Here is a 15,069-nt window from a genome sequence, read left to right as displayed (position 1 = left end):
ATGGAAGAAGTGGTTCGGATTGTTCAAAAACAGCAAATCTGCCAAAGTACTTTAATGTTTTGGAATCTGCCATTTAAACTATGGTGGATGTTAGAGATCATATTTCTCACTCTGATGTTTCAAAGGTGATGAAACTAGAACCAAGAATAGGGAAGCAAATTGAACCCTGACACAAAAGTGTTTGGTGGTGAAGCCAAAGCCGGAAGCTCTGTCTCCTGGTTCCCAGGCCATTGCCTGTTCCAAAATAGTCTGTTGCCTTCTGCCATAAGGGATGTGTAAACTCATCCATATCACAAGAACTCTATTCTCTTAACTCCCTCATCCTTTTTTTCTTTATTTAAAGCACCATGATTACAAACGTTTGTATTTGGTTTTCAGTTATAAAAAAAAAAAAAAAAAAAAAAAAAGAACGACACCCTTAACCAGTGCAATATTCCCATCACCAATGCCCTCATCTCCGGCAAACCTCTACCCTTTGCCTGTATTTGAGACAGGTTTTCTACTTCTCTCACTCACTACCACTGCCATGATAGTTGTCAGTGTAGTTATTTCTCTAACTGAACTCACCACTCTGTGGTAAGCTTCATATCATGAGCCAGTCCTTTCAGCCCTTATCTCTATTGTCTCTGGGTATTATTACAAAAGGGTCTTTTGATTTTCTTAAAACCTGTAGATGAGAGAGACCACACTGTGTCTATCTCTCTCTGACTTATTTCACTCAGCATAATAGTTTTCATTTCCATCCATGTGTAGGAAAATTTCATGACTCATTTTCCTGATGGCTGCATAGTATTCCATTGTGTACAAGTACCACCATTTCTTGAGTCACTCATCTGTTTATTTTCTTTCTTGACATGGTTTTATTTAAAAAATACAACTGGACATTAATTATCACAGATTACATGAATCTATACACAATAACATTCTATCTGCATAGTAACCAACACTGGTATGTATACTTTAATTTTTAAATAGATTATTTGTAATCCTTTATGGTGCAGTTTATTTAGAATTTAAATCATTGGATCTCTCCTACAAATAAATGACTTATATTAAATATATTTATTTGGATAAATCTTTGAAATACTAGAATTGATTTCTAAAGATGCCAAATTTCCTTGTGCTATATAATATTATTACCCCACAAACCCAAAACTTGACTTCATTGCTGAGAACTAAAAGGAAAGAGTTTCTTCTGATAATGATTTTTTGTTTTGTTTTGTTTTGTTTTTGGTCTGTTCAATACATTCTAAGTGAAAGGATTTGTACAAAGCCAAAAGTAGTTGCTTTGGCTATTGAGTTCTACACCATAGTGGATTTCCTGTTGTGTGTTTTAACTCTTTCTATTAATATAAACCCATCTTAATTCATATGGGCCAACAGACCTGAAATCTACTCTAAGGAAGCCTCCTATAGAATTAGTTCGATATATCACTGTTATATCACATATAACAATGTGAAAGCAGAAAATTAATGCAAAGCTATGTTACTTTGTGAGATTGTTACTTGAGTGAGCTTGCTTTGATATGGATTCTGGTTCTAAAGCTTACCAACTGCTGAATCCTTTCTGTTTGATTTATTTTTATAAGTGGGCAGCATTAATCTACCTCCTGAATCACTTTGAGAATGCAATAAAATGATCCCTGTAAAGAGTTTAGCACTGCTTGATTCTGAGTAAATGTTGACCATTATTATTACAAAACATCAGACAGTCCAAACCACTGGAAATATTGTAATGTGAGATTTATAGAAAAGAAATGAATCACCTCCATTTTAAAAGTTATATCACTAAAGGAGTCAGCTGAGGAAATTGCTCTTTCTTAAGGACTTCATAATTTTGAGCCATGTGGAACTTAATAAAATTCTCCTTTTAAGAAGAATAAAACTCACTCTGCTAATACCTCATTCTTTGCAAATCATCAATGAATTTTTATTATCTTGCTGCTTTGGGAAGACCAATTTGGAAATTTTGATTCTAAAGGATCTTGTATTAAAAGGCCCAATATTGGGGCCAGAGAGATAGCACGGAGGTAAGGCATTTGCCTTTCATGCAGAAGGTCGGTGGTTCGAATCCCGGCATCCCATATGGTCCCCTGAGCGCTGCCAGTTGTGAACCCAAAAACCAAAAAAAAAAAAAAAAAAAAAAAAAGCTCTAATACTTGGAGTGATGGTACAGCGGTTGGGAGTTTGTTTTGCATGCGGCCACTTGAGACCCACCCAGGTTCGATCCCCGGCATCTCATATGGTCTCCTGAGCCTGCCAGGAATGAGCCAAGAGTAACCCCTGAGCACCACCAAGTGTGGCCAGAAAACAAAACAAAACAAAACAAACAAACAAACAAAAACTCAGTCCTGGATTGGAGCAATAGTACAACAAACAGGCTGGGCTCTTGCATTGTGTCCAGCTAGCTGACCCAGGTTCGTCCTGCTCACTCTCTACCTGCCAGCAGTGATCTCTGAGTGCAGAGCCAGAAGTAATCCATAAGCATCGCTCACCAGATTGCCTCCCAAAAGAATGAAAAGCCGCAATACTGGGCCCGGAGAGATAGCATGGCGGTGTTTGCCTTGCAAGCAGCCGATCCAGGACCAAAGGTGGTTGGTTGGAATCCCAGTGTCTCATATGGTCCCCCGTGCCTGCCAGGAGCTATTTCTGAGCAGACAGCCAGGAGTAACCCCTGAGCACTGCCGGGTGTGGCCCAAAAAACAAAAAAAAAAAAAAAAAAAAAAAAAACGAAAGCTGCAATACTAAAAAATCATAACCAAAGTTTCTATTCCCCTGGACTTTGTTTAATTAATATTAATAATTATATACCAATATGTTGTATTTATTGGTGATATTAATAGAAATTAATATTAAATTATTGCATAATCTTAATATGTGATATATAATAATAACCTTCCTCCTTAGTGTCATTGCTTGATTAATAATCTTCCTGGGTCCAGAGCGATAGCACAGTAGTAGGGCATTTGCTTTGCACACAGCCAACCCAGGACGGACTCGGTTCCATCGTATAAGGTCCCCCAAGCCAGGAGAGATTTCTGAGCACATAGCCAGGAGTAATCCCTGAACATCACAGGGTGTGCCCCCTCCCCCAAATAATCTTCTTCCTTAGTGTTATTGCTTGATTTTTAAGGTGAAGATCCAGTGGATTGTTTCATGGGGCCAACAATTTGTACAGCACAGAAAAAAGGGCATACAAACAGGGCTCAAGATAGTTCCCCTGTTCTTCCTGGGACAAATTCCTAGTTTGTCACTGTGACAGAGAGCTCATCCCAGCACTAAGTTCCTCAGAGCTCTAGGTAGACCTTCCTCTCATCTGGACATGATGGCCCAAGGGGTCAGTAAATTCTACCCCAGATGATAATCATGAGGACCAAATGGCAAAATATAGGTGCTCCCACTAAATGGCTGACCCTAATTTAGGCCAGATAAGTGGCAGCCAAAAGCCATGGTCTATGGAGTTCTCATGTGTCTGTCACACATGAGACTGAGAGACAGATTCAGTGCTAAGTTTAGGTGAAGAAACTGGACATATCCGTGTTCACATAGTATGATTCATGTCTACTCTGCTGTTTCTGCTGCTGCTCTTTCCTGTAACCAATTTTAGAGCCTGTCTTGGCAGCTGGAAGTATTTGGGATTAATTTCACACTCACTTTATGAGCTGAGAGCTTTCCTGCAAGCAGCTCCCTGGGCCTCTGCCTCATTACTTTGGCATCAACTGATACTGCTGTTGGACAGAGATGTCCTCTGGGGTCTCTATTTTATTTGGAAATCTCCAATTTGAAAAAGAAAAACAAAGGCCATCAACACATTGTGCTTGAAATGGTTCGCTTTTATTGTTTGCTAGCCCCCCTCCCATTTCACCCTTGCCATTCTGTTGAATCCCAGGGAACACCCGTCTTACATTTCATTCGGTCTGCATGGCTAGTTAGCCTTCACTCCCAGTGCCAGGTGAGCTGTGAGATCCTTTAGGCCTTGGTCAGGCAAACGTGAATCTTGATAGGTCTAGATCTGTTGTTGTTGTTGTTGTTGTTGTTGTTTTCCCAGCTCTTTTAAACTGTGTTAATTGTTCTGAATTCATTCGATTCGTGGAGAGAACAAAGTCAAAACTTGGCTGTTACATGTAAAATGAAATCGAGAACATGGAGCTCTCTTTAGGATTTCATGCTGGCCAGAAGGTCAGGACGATTTTCCTCGGGGGTAATTTACATAAGGAATGGTTTATCCCTTTATTTTCCAATTTCTGGGACCATTTGGGGATAGCAAACACTTTCCATAATGGCACAGAACTATATCAAGTGAGACCAAACTTAGAGCAATGAGGCTTCTCCTGGATGGATGTCATTTGGGCCTTGCTCAGGAGAGCTTCCACAGCTCAGGCTGTGATCTCATTGAGGAGTCCTCCTTCCACCGCAGCTGGGTTTAGCAAATCAGTGGGTCCAAGAGCTGACTTGTTACTATGTTTAGTAAAGATTTTCTCTTAATATTGATGAACATGCATCAAAGTCTTTCCTTAAGTCCGGAAATTGACTCAAGTGTCAACTGTGATCCTAGAATTGCTTCATCAGGCAATACGCGCACACTCAGATGATGAACTCTCTGGTCCCCATCATTAAGTGCAAGCATTAAATGTTCACCTGGGCATTCTGATGATCTCTAAGCATGATGCCCACATCAGTGCTAATTCCAAACTGGAATATTTACTTTTTTGATTTTAGAGAAGCAGCTTTTACTTTTCTTAACTTTTATTTGCTCCTTCACAATATCTTTACTTGAGAACAAATACCAGGGAATTCGGGGCCCAGAGAGATAGCACAGCTGTGTTTGCCTTGCAAGCAGCCGATCCAGGACCAAAGGTGGTTGGTTGGAATCCCAGTGTCCCATAGAGTCCCCCGTGCCTGCCAGGAGCTATTTCTGAGCAGACAGCCAGGAGTAACCCCTGAGCACTGCCGGGTGTGACCCAAAAAAACAAAAAACAAAAACAAAAACAAAATATCAGGGACTTCTCAGTGACTTGCTGGTATATCTTTGTAAATGAGCTTAGGCTATGGGCAGCCTGGGTTGGTACCATTTGATGTTGTAAACACTTACAGGACGATTTCAAGTTACCAACCCAGGCCACAACACAGAGAGAAAAGGGTCAGTAGCACAATATTTCAGAGAGTTCTTGACATACTGACCCAATAAACAGGAATCACCTCAAAGGTTAAATAATAGTAAAAGTAGGATAGAATGAGTTGTGAGTGTTCGTTACCTTTATTTTAATTTTTAATTAATTTTGTTGATGCGGCTTACTTTTTGTAATGGCCATGTTTGGGAGTTGGCTTCCAAAGTCCCTGGAAATTGCATAATTGATTCTTTCTCCTGGGCAGTCAAGAGCTGACAAAATTAGTTTCAGTCGCCATTGCTTCTTCCTGAACCTTTTTCTAACAGACCTCAACACTCAGTAGTGGTGAGGCTTCTAAGGCCTCTTACAGACTCTGGGGTAAGATGCCAAAGCTTGAATTCTCGACTCTCATTTACTAGGCTATGGTCAGCTCACTACTTAGTTTGCAGGTCCCAGTGTGAAATGAAAATGCAGGTTCTTATTTAAAGGCAGGAAGAAAAGGCTATTAAAAATAGCTACTAAAATATAGTACATTTTTTCTTTCCTCGCTGGTCTTTCTTTCACACCTACCCTTTTCTAAGAGTGCTTTCTATTTTTGATGCATTGTCTTTCCAGTGAGAGAAAATTAAAAATCGAAATTTCTAGCATGAATTTTATTACTAATTGTGTATTGCTTATTTTAAGGGCAAACACAGGCATATTTAACTTATGAGCTAATGAGCATTTTCATCTGCACATGTGCGTGCTTCATCACCCCACCGACTTCATTTCAAAAGTCAAGTTTTAAAATAAAATGATTTTTAAAGTGTTTCAACGGCCAGCAGGGCATTAAAGCAATCAAGGAAAGCATTGAAGCCCAATTTGTGGAGCCTGTGCTCAGGATGGAGCAGCTTTCCCACAATCACTGAAGTTCTATTAAATCAGTATCCTACTCGTAAATCACAGTAGAAATATGAGGATTGAGGGGCCGGAGAGATAGCATGGAGGTAAGGCGTTTGCCTTTCATGCAGGAGGTCATCGGTTCAAATCCCGGTGCCCCATATGGTCCCCCGTGCCTGCCAGGAGCAATTTCTGAGTCTGGAGCCAGGAATAACCCCTGAGCACTGCCGGGTGTGACCCACAAAAAAAAAAAAAAAAGAGAGAAAAAAAAAAGAAATATGAGGATTGAAGGGATAGATAGATAGATAGATAGATAGATAGATAGATAGATAGATAGATAGATAACATATGGCAAGAAGTGGGATGCTTTGCATGTAATCTGCTCAATTTCTTGAAGGGATTGTTAGTAATAGTGCATTGGCACTTTGGTGGTGGGTGTGGTGCAGAAACATTGGAAGTCTAAAACATAAATATTAATGCTTTTGTGAACCATATGGCATCAATTAAAAACACTGATAATCATGTTAATGACATCTCCTTCACAGGGTCTTCTCTGCATTGTCAGAACCCGCCTTCTTGACATATTTCCCTTTCTTTGCTCTGAATTCCTTGAAGGCTGAGAATCTGTCTTTTCAAATTTCCTCTGGTCCTTCCTGCAAATTCTTGCACCTACCTGGCACTCACTAGGTGTTGATGACCTTGATCTTGGTGTGCACTTGACTCTGACAATAACCATCTGTGTCCTAATATGACTGCCCCTACAGCACGACGTAATTGGGGCCCTTCATAGGAAGAAAAAGAATAGAAACATAGACTTAGCAGGAGTCAGTTGTAAGCATGGTGGGGTGAGGAGAGCGGATGATTCCAGGTGTTTTGGTTTAAGTAAAGTGGCCTCTGTCTCTTTGAGGAGACTTCTTGAAGTAAGGGGGAGAAGGATGAGTTCCAAGCCTCATTTGACTATCAGAGGCCCCAGGGATATTAACTCAGGCCCAACGTAATCTAGTCCTTTGTTAGCTTCTTTCACACTTTCTGTTCTGTACAATTTAGGGCGTAATGTTTCTTCCCACTTTTAGGTGTGTGTGTGAGTGTGTGTGTGTGTGTGTGTGTGTGTGTGTGTGTGTGTGTGTCTTGTCCACCAAATTATAAAAGCTTCATATATATCATGCCATCTGCTTTTCTGGACCCCAGTTGGGACAGGGTACTAGACACACAGCAATGCACTTTATCAATTCCTGTCCTTTGTCCAAACTTCTGGTGCTCTCTGGCCAACTGGAATCTGAATGCCTTTTTTTAGAATTCCTATAAGCCCTCAACTAAGTGGCCAAGATTCTCATTCTGTCTGGCATTGCCAGTCAAGGAATTTCTTTGTTTTCTTTTTTCCCTGACATACATGTTTTCTCTTGTAGTTCTTCCCCTGTGCAACTTGGGATACCACATAGATGGATACTCCTTGTCTTTTGGCGAGTGTCCATAAGCCAGGAAATTCACCACCAAATGGAGTATGTGCATAGGGACTTCTGAGTCTTTTCTGAGTGCTACCCCCTCAACCTGGCCCTTTTGCTAGGAAGACTTTCACCCTGCCAGGCTTTTACTGTGCCTGTTCTGGGGAACTGTCAGACAAGTTGAGCCCCTAAGCCAAGCAGTTCCTTACTTTTAATAAGCACAAACTTCACTAAGACATTGAAATAAAACAAAACACCAATGGCCAATCTTGGATGTTCCATCTAATTGTTGCTTTAGTTCTTTTTCCACAGGATTATTCAAGAGGATGAAAAAAATAAAAGTTCACCATGCTCCTGCCAGGCCTAAGTAAATTTGGCCTTGTAAAGCTAACACGCCCTGAGCATTTTTTATCCCCTTCAGATTCCTATGGGCTGGTGCCTGACCTTTGCATTAAAATGACATTACTTCACAGGCCCAAAGTCTGAACATTATCTATCTTTGGGATATAATAATGTTCATACCCTTGTCATATAATGTACAAAGAATCATAATCAAAGAAAGAAAGCTATCTTCTAAAAAGGGTGTAAGGGAGTTATTTTGAATTTCATGCCAAATGCACGTATTTTGTTAGAAACTTTTAAACCATTTCTGAGGCTGTAGGAAGAGCTATAATAACTGTTCTAGAGGTTACTTATATTATTGCATATTGTAGAAAGCCATTCCTTGATGAAGTAGACACAGAACAATGTCCCTATTAAGCTGATCTTTGTGGCTATTTTCATCTTCTGACCATATGGATTTGGAATTACTTTGGGCATTGCTCTAAAGAAGGAAGTGAACAGATGAATGATAACTCTTTTATTACTCAGTATAGCTTGTGTTTGTGGAAGACAACGTTCATCAAGTTATTTTAAAGAAAAACAAGAGTGTGCCAAATGTAATTTGTTGAGGGCTCAAGAATTGTGAAATTATCCCTAACTGAAGTTTGTCGTTTCTGTAGGTAATCGCTCTAGCAGATGCCATCGAGGAGAACCAAGACAATCTGTTGCAGTCATTCAGCAGACTGAAAAGTGCCACCCATTTGGTGGTCCTGCTCATTGGGCTGTGGCAAAAGCTTAGTGCTGATCAGACCACTATTTTGGAAGCAACATTTCTCCCTCTTCAGCAAGACTCTCAAGAACTGGTAAGACCCTGCCAGCTTGCTGTGGTGACTTGCCAGAGATGTGGAGAAGATTGTGGCATTAGAGAGATTACACATGACTATCATGATTTCTAAGGCGAGAGAGTGTGGTGTTGTGTTGTTTTTTTAAGCCAAACCCTGCAGTCAATTTCTTTAAACTATTATAAAAATACACACCAAAGTCTTATTTTCAAGAGAAATTTTAAAAATAGGTGTAGAGGCCATTTTTATGTGGTTGCCATCTTTTTTCTTATACTCCAATCACATAAAAGTTAGGTAAACAGTTATTTGAAGGACTGAGTAGTGACTCCAAGGTTTTACGTGAGCTAAACCTTCTCTTTTCTGCCAGATAGTAGCTTGATAATTTTCTCTCTATTCTTATTTTTTTTTTTTGGTTTTTGGGTCACACCTGGCAGCACTCAGGGGCTACTCCTGGCTCTATGTTCAGAAATCGCCCCTGGCAGGCTCGGGGGACGATATGGGATGTCGGGATTCAAACCACCGTCCTTCTGCTTGCAAGGCAAATGCACTACCGCTATGCTATCTCACCTGCCCCAATAGTCTTAAATTTAAGTGTTAAACCAAGTGTTAGAGAGAAGCAAGATAGCTTTGCTACCTGACAGATATTTTGTCTCATATATATATAGTTTTGTCTATTTTGTGTACAAATTCTTTCCTCCTCAAACCTTTGACTTGGCAGTTCAGAACAAAATGGAGAAAATGAGGCATGTTGTATTTCCATTAAGGTACCCATTAAGGAGAACTTTTATGTTTTATTTACAAAGAAATAACATTCTTGGAAATGAAACTTTAACTTTTTATTTGTGCAAGAAGAAAGTCAGTTCGAATTCATTTTTGAACATAGTAATAAAAAGAATAGCACTTAAACTAACAGTTTAGGTTGATTTTAGTTCTAATCTAGGTGCGAGGAGCTCTGTGAAGCCTTTTACAGGATTATCTAATGTAGTTGTTAAGATTGCCCTCTGCAGTCGTTAAAACATTGTTTCACCATGATTTTTGTATGTGGGAGAAATCAGGTTCTGAGAGTGAGATATCTCTGAAAGGTCAGAGTGCTAGAATCAGGTTTTGAGTTCATGTTTTTCTACTAAATAAGGCACATGCCATTCACCAGGACAATGAATTTTAGTGAATAAAATCAGGAAAATCACAAGTTTTGTTAATTAAATCTTATTTTCTTCAATTCAGTCAATGGATTTTCATATTTGAAAGAGAAAAGAAAAACAATTTATATGTTCTCCTAAACAAGATAGCAATGACCAGACTAAAAAAATAATAAATTAGGGGCTGGAACAATGGCACAGCAGTAGGGCGTTTGCCTTGCACTTGGCTGATCCAAGATGGACCATGGTTCGATCCCCTGCATCCCATATGGTCTCCTGAGCCAGGAGTCTCCTTCCTTCCTTCCTTCCTTCCTTCCTTCCTTCCTTCCTTCCTTCCTTCCTTCCTTCCTTCCTTCCTTCCTTCCTTCCTTCCTTCCTTCCTTCCTTCCTTCCTTCCTTCCTCCCTCCCTCCCTCCCTCCCTCCCTCCCTCCCTCCCTCCCTCCTTCCCTCCCTCCCTCCTTCCCTCCTTCCCTCCTTCCCTCCTTCCGCCACACCCAGTGATGCTCAGGTGTGGGGACCATATGGGATGCCTGAGGATCAAACCACAGTCCGTCCTGGGCTAGAGCACGCAAGGCAGACACCTTACGCCCTGTGCCACCACTCCAGCCCCCAGGAGCATCACTGGGTGTGGCCCAAAATCCAAAAAAAAAAAAATTAGACTCCACATTTTGTAGGTCTAGGAGGGAGCCTCTATGTAATCTCTATTGGCTGAATTATCAGGAGTAGGGACCAAGGGATGCAGCACTGTTTGGACTCTCTAGTGATGGGGATACTTTCTGGGCTGCACCTGTGGGGCTGGCAGCCACCAAATTCAGAAAGCCTGGATTCCATCATATATAAGGCAAGCGCCTTAACTTTTGTACCATATTTTTGTATGTACAAATGTTGTTTATTGTTTTATATAATAGAGAATGTCTTTTTGTATTATGTAATTTCTTTTTTCTTTTTTTTTGATTAATAATTTTTATTTTGACCAAAGTGGATTACAAATCATTCACAGTAGTATTTCAAGTACATAGTGACATTAAATCAGGGGCATTCCCACTATCTTTATCTAAAATGACAGTGTTTTTGTTTTAGAGCCACACCCGGTGGTACCAGCCCTGGAGTTACTCCTGGCTTTGTGCTCAGAAATCGCTCCAGGCAGTTTCAGGAGACCAGATTGGGATGCTGGGATTCTAACCACCTTCCTTCCTGGATTGGCTGCATGCAAGGCAAATGTGCTATCTCACCAGCCCCCTAAAGTATATACATTTTAAAGTTAAAAACAGTCTAGCTGAAGTTGACCTTTAAAAAGCTTGAAATGCCATCTAGTCCAGCCATTCTGGAAAACAATATATAGAGATTCCTCAAAAACCTGGAAATTGAGCTCCCATATGTACCACTCCAACTATACCACACCAAACTGTAGAGTTTTGTGGGGGTTTTTTTTGAAACTTTTTTTTTTATTTAAACATCTTGATTACATATATGATTGTGATTAGGTTTCAGTCATGTAAAGAGCACCCCCCTTCACCAGTGCAACATTCCCACCACCAATGTCCCAAATCTCCCTCCATCCCACCCCACCCCCACCTGTACTCTAGACAGGCTTTCCAGTTTCCTCATTCATTCACATGATTATGGTAGTTCTCAGTGTAGTTATTTCTATAACTGCACTCACCACTCTTTGTGGTTTTGTTTTTAATAGCTTCTGAATACATGATGTTTGTTTCTTGTGGAAAAACTGTGGAATAACTACACAAAACTTAAGAACACTACTTTTTGATCAGGAAAGGGGAAAGAGCTCTGGGTCACCTGTCTTTCCTACTCTATTTTCAGGATAAGTGTTAAGTTGGATACAGAGGGAAAAGAACAGGAATGAGAAAGGCACAGTGGACTTACTTACTCAGGGTTTTTTGAGCCTACAAATATCTCTTCACTCAGAACAAATATTAGTTTAGATAAAAAGCCTCTGAGGATTGATTGTCTGTCTCATTCATGACTTTAATTTATTTATTCAGTCTGGATGTAAAATATCTTCTCTGTGGTCAAGTGTCTGAGCTTGTGGGGTTCCAGATAATGGGGCAAAGTGGAGGGAGGCTGCATCTCCCTCCTCACAAGCTCTTCATTCTTTTTCCAGTGGCTTTCACCTGCAGAAAGCACATGCAGAGGAATGATTGTCAAGAAATTGAAGATGTTCAAGATAAAACTTCAAGTCAAGGGTGGGCCCCTGTTTAAGCATTTTTATGATTTATGGAAGAAATATTTTGGAAATGGAGAGTCTCTCATTTAGCATCTGATTTACCAGTGATTCTGGCATTTTAGACTTAGGATGTTTAATTAAAACAGCTGATTTTTGCTGGAATTATAGATGTTCCGTCCCTATAAACATGTAAATGGACCTTAACATCTTCCCAAAAGTTCTTTCCTAGTCTTTCTCTACATTCTTCACTTTTCTACATCCCAAAGCACGTAGGGGGAAATTCTTCTGACTCTCTTCTGAATTTGGTGTGGTTAGGTGTGTGTATTTGTTATGTCTATTGAAATCATTAATGTGACAAAACATTTGATAAAACTTACCTTGGAGAAGAATGCATTTTTAAAAAGACATTTTAATATGACTTGTTTTGCTCTTCATATTTAATTAGGTTGTGATATTCACTTTGGACTTATGCTGTTGAGACAGCTTATGTATCTTGAGGAAAAAATGGAGTCCCTTTTCATTCGTAAAGACATGTGCATGCAGTATGTGTTTTTGACATACTAGTTCACAATCCCCTGTATTAAGCCTTTAGACCTCACAAATAAATGTTATGTGATGGGTGTCCCACAGAGATGTGAAAATGAAATGCACAAACTGAAATAACTTGGAAGGAGGGTGAGGCTAGGAAGAAAGGAGTCTCTGACCAGAATATTGAAAATATATTCCATATTGAAGTTATTATGATACCACAAAAATCTGAATGCAATTTAAATGGTTTGGTTAAGTATGGATGGTAGAGTACATGTGTGAGAGAAAGAAATTTAGATATGTGGACAACATTGTCAGAGGAGACGTTCGATGCAAGGTCATATGTCTCCACAAATACCCAGAGATAGGAGATAGTTCTCAGGAAATTGTTTTACTTATATGGCAAAGAGCCAAGCATGGTGGTTGACTGTATTGTTATTCAGAGGGTATGTCTCAAAGGGAGGCTAAATGCCATAATCAACTTGGGAATATTTTATTTTTCATAATAGTATCAGGTTCACAAAGCAAAAACATTTATATCTCATTGTTGACAATAAAAAGTAATGTTCTTTGCTCTGTGTTATGATTATTCTTTAAAAATTTTCCTGGGCTAGAAAGATAGATAGTACAGAGGTTAGGGTGCATGCCTTGAATGTGGCCAACCTGGGTTTGATTCTCAGCACTGAGCCTCACCAGGAGGGATCCCTAATTACAGAGCCTAAAGTAGGCCCTAGAACACTGCTGGATTTGCTTTAGAAACCAACCAAATAAATGAAAATATCATTCCATTTTACATAACTTATTATTATTGAGATGGTCATCAGATATCTCTTTAGTAATTTTTTTCACTTTTACTACTTCTTAAAAACTATTTTGAGGGCTGGAGATATGGAGGTAGGACATTTGCCTTGCATGCAGAAGAATGGTGGCTCAAATCCAGCATCCCATATGGTCCCCTGAGCCTGCCAGGAGTGATTTCTGAGCTAGAGCCAGGAGTTACTCCTGAGTCCTGCTGGGTATGACCTAAAAAAACCAACAAAACAAAACAATTTTGAGGCAAATAAATGCTGCTTTTGTGGACTATTATATGTGACATTTCAAAGTGCTGAAAGGTATATAGAATAAATATGTTTTCATAGGGAAATTCCCTTTCACTTTAAGACTAATAGTATGTTTATTTGGCCTGTCCAAAAAGGGCTCTTAAACTCTCTTATTAGTGGATTTGATAGGATCGTATTGTTCTGAACTTTGCTTTAGAGAAGTTTTGCTTAAAATAATGTTTGATCAGAGGAATTGAATTCTCAATACAAAACTTAAAATACCTTACTTACTGTCACCCTACATATATATATATATATTTTTTTTTTGGTTTTTGGGCCACACCCGGTAACGCTCAGGGGTTACTCCTGGCTATGCGCTCAGAAGTTGCTCCTGGCTTGGGGGACCATATGGGACACCGGGGGATCGAACCGCGGTCCGTCCAAGGCTAGCGCTGGCAAGGCAGGCACCTTACCTTTAGCGCCACCGCCCGGCCCCCACCCTACATATATTTAGTCTCTAATGGGAAACACTATTTCTGCTTACAACCATGAGTACCTTAAGAAACCTAAGGACCAATGTGTTGCTGATTTGAGTCCCAGAGAGTGTTGGAGGTGTCATGCACACTTTTCTCTCCTGTAATGCTGTTCAAAAGCCCCAAACTGAAAAACTATGCAGACTGCAACATTGACCTACCAGGACATTCTTTTTATCCAATTATTTGTTGTTTATTGAATATTTATTGTTATTTATCTACTGACTTAGTGATAGTACTCTCTGCACAGAGCATATGTCAGCATACAGTCCTGTGTGACTGGCCTTTAGCATGAAAATCCAATATACTCTAGTCATTCTCAGCCATAAACATATTGACATATTAGACATATTGTCTAAGCACTCTCTTGCCATGTGTACCTCAAGTTTAGTTTAAATAAAGAGAAGTGAATTGCTATTTAATAATCTAGCTATAATTCTGCTGCTCCATAATCATAAGTGTGAAGTTGTTTGTATTATGGGGCAGTAGAGATTCAGAACACTTTCATCGTACAGAAAGCTCTGCTATATAGGACTGTCTGTTTTTGTTCATTTTTTAACATATCTTTTTGGGCCACACCTGGTGACACTCGAGGTTACTCCTGGCTCTGTGCTCAGAAATCGCTTCTGGCTTGGGGGATCATCTGGGATGCCAGAGGATCAAATCGTGGTCCTTCCTAGGTTAGTGCTTGTGCCACCACTCCGGCCTCAGGACTGTTTTTAAGAGAGGGAGGATTTTGTCAGTTAGGTGAACAATTTCAGCATACTTTCAAAAGTGGATGTAAATTAAGCAGGACATTCACATTAAATCATGCCATAGTAAGACTCCATATGCCAGTTCTTCTGTGTCTCTTCAGCTGGTATGTTGGGGGCTCTGAGCAGGACAGCTAGCCATAGGCCCCCTGGGCTGACCACTTAGTCCAGGGGACTGAGATCCCCCCCAAGCCAGGCGGGTCTTCAGGGCCACACCTGGTTAATCGGGCCCTGGGGGGAAGGTGGGGGGGGAGTAATTCCTCCCCTCTGCATCCACAAACTACAGAGGCAGGGGCTGG

At 40.2% G+C, this 15,069-nt stretch overlaps 1 protein-coding gene across 1 annotated transcript in view; it reads left to right on the top strand.

The window, feature by feature from the left end:
• BBS9 (Bardet-Biedl syndrome 9) overlaps positions 1-15,069 on the top strand; it is a 540,357-nt gene that overhangs the window by 423,558 nt on the left and 101,730 nt on the right. Inside the window, exon 19 of the mRNA XM_049784883.1 lies at positions 8,431-8,613. Within this exon, the coding sequence (XP_049640840.1) occupies positions 8,431-8,613 (183 nt within the window). The remainder of the gene's footprint in view (positions 1-8,430; positions 8,614-15,069) is intronic.

The sequence above is a fragment of the Suncus etruscus genome, chromosome 12 (assembly GCF_024139225.1).
Source record: "Suncus etruscus isolate mSunEtr1 chromosome 12, mSunEtr1.pri.cur, whole genome shotgun sequence".
NCBI lineage: Eukaryota > Metazoa > Chordata > Mammalia > Eulipotyphla > Soricidae > Suncus > Suncus etruscus.
The sequence above is the reverse complement of the archived record's forward strand: the minus strand, read 5'-3'. Positions and strand labels throughout refer to the sequence as shown.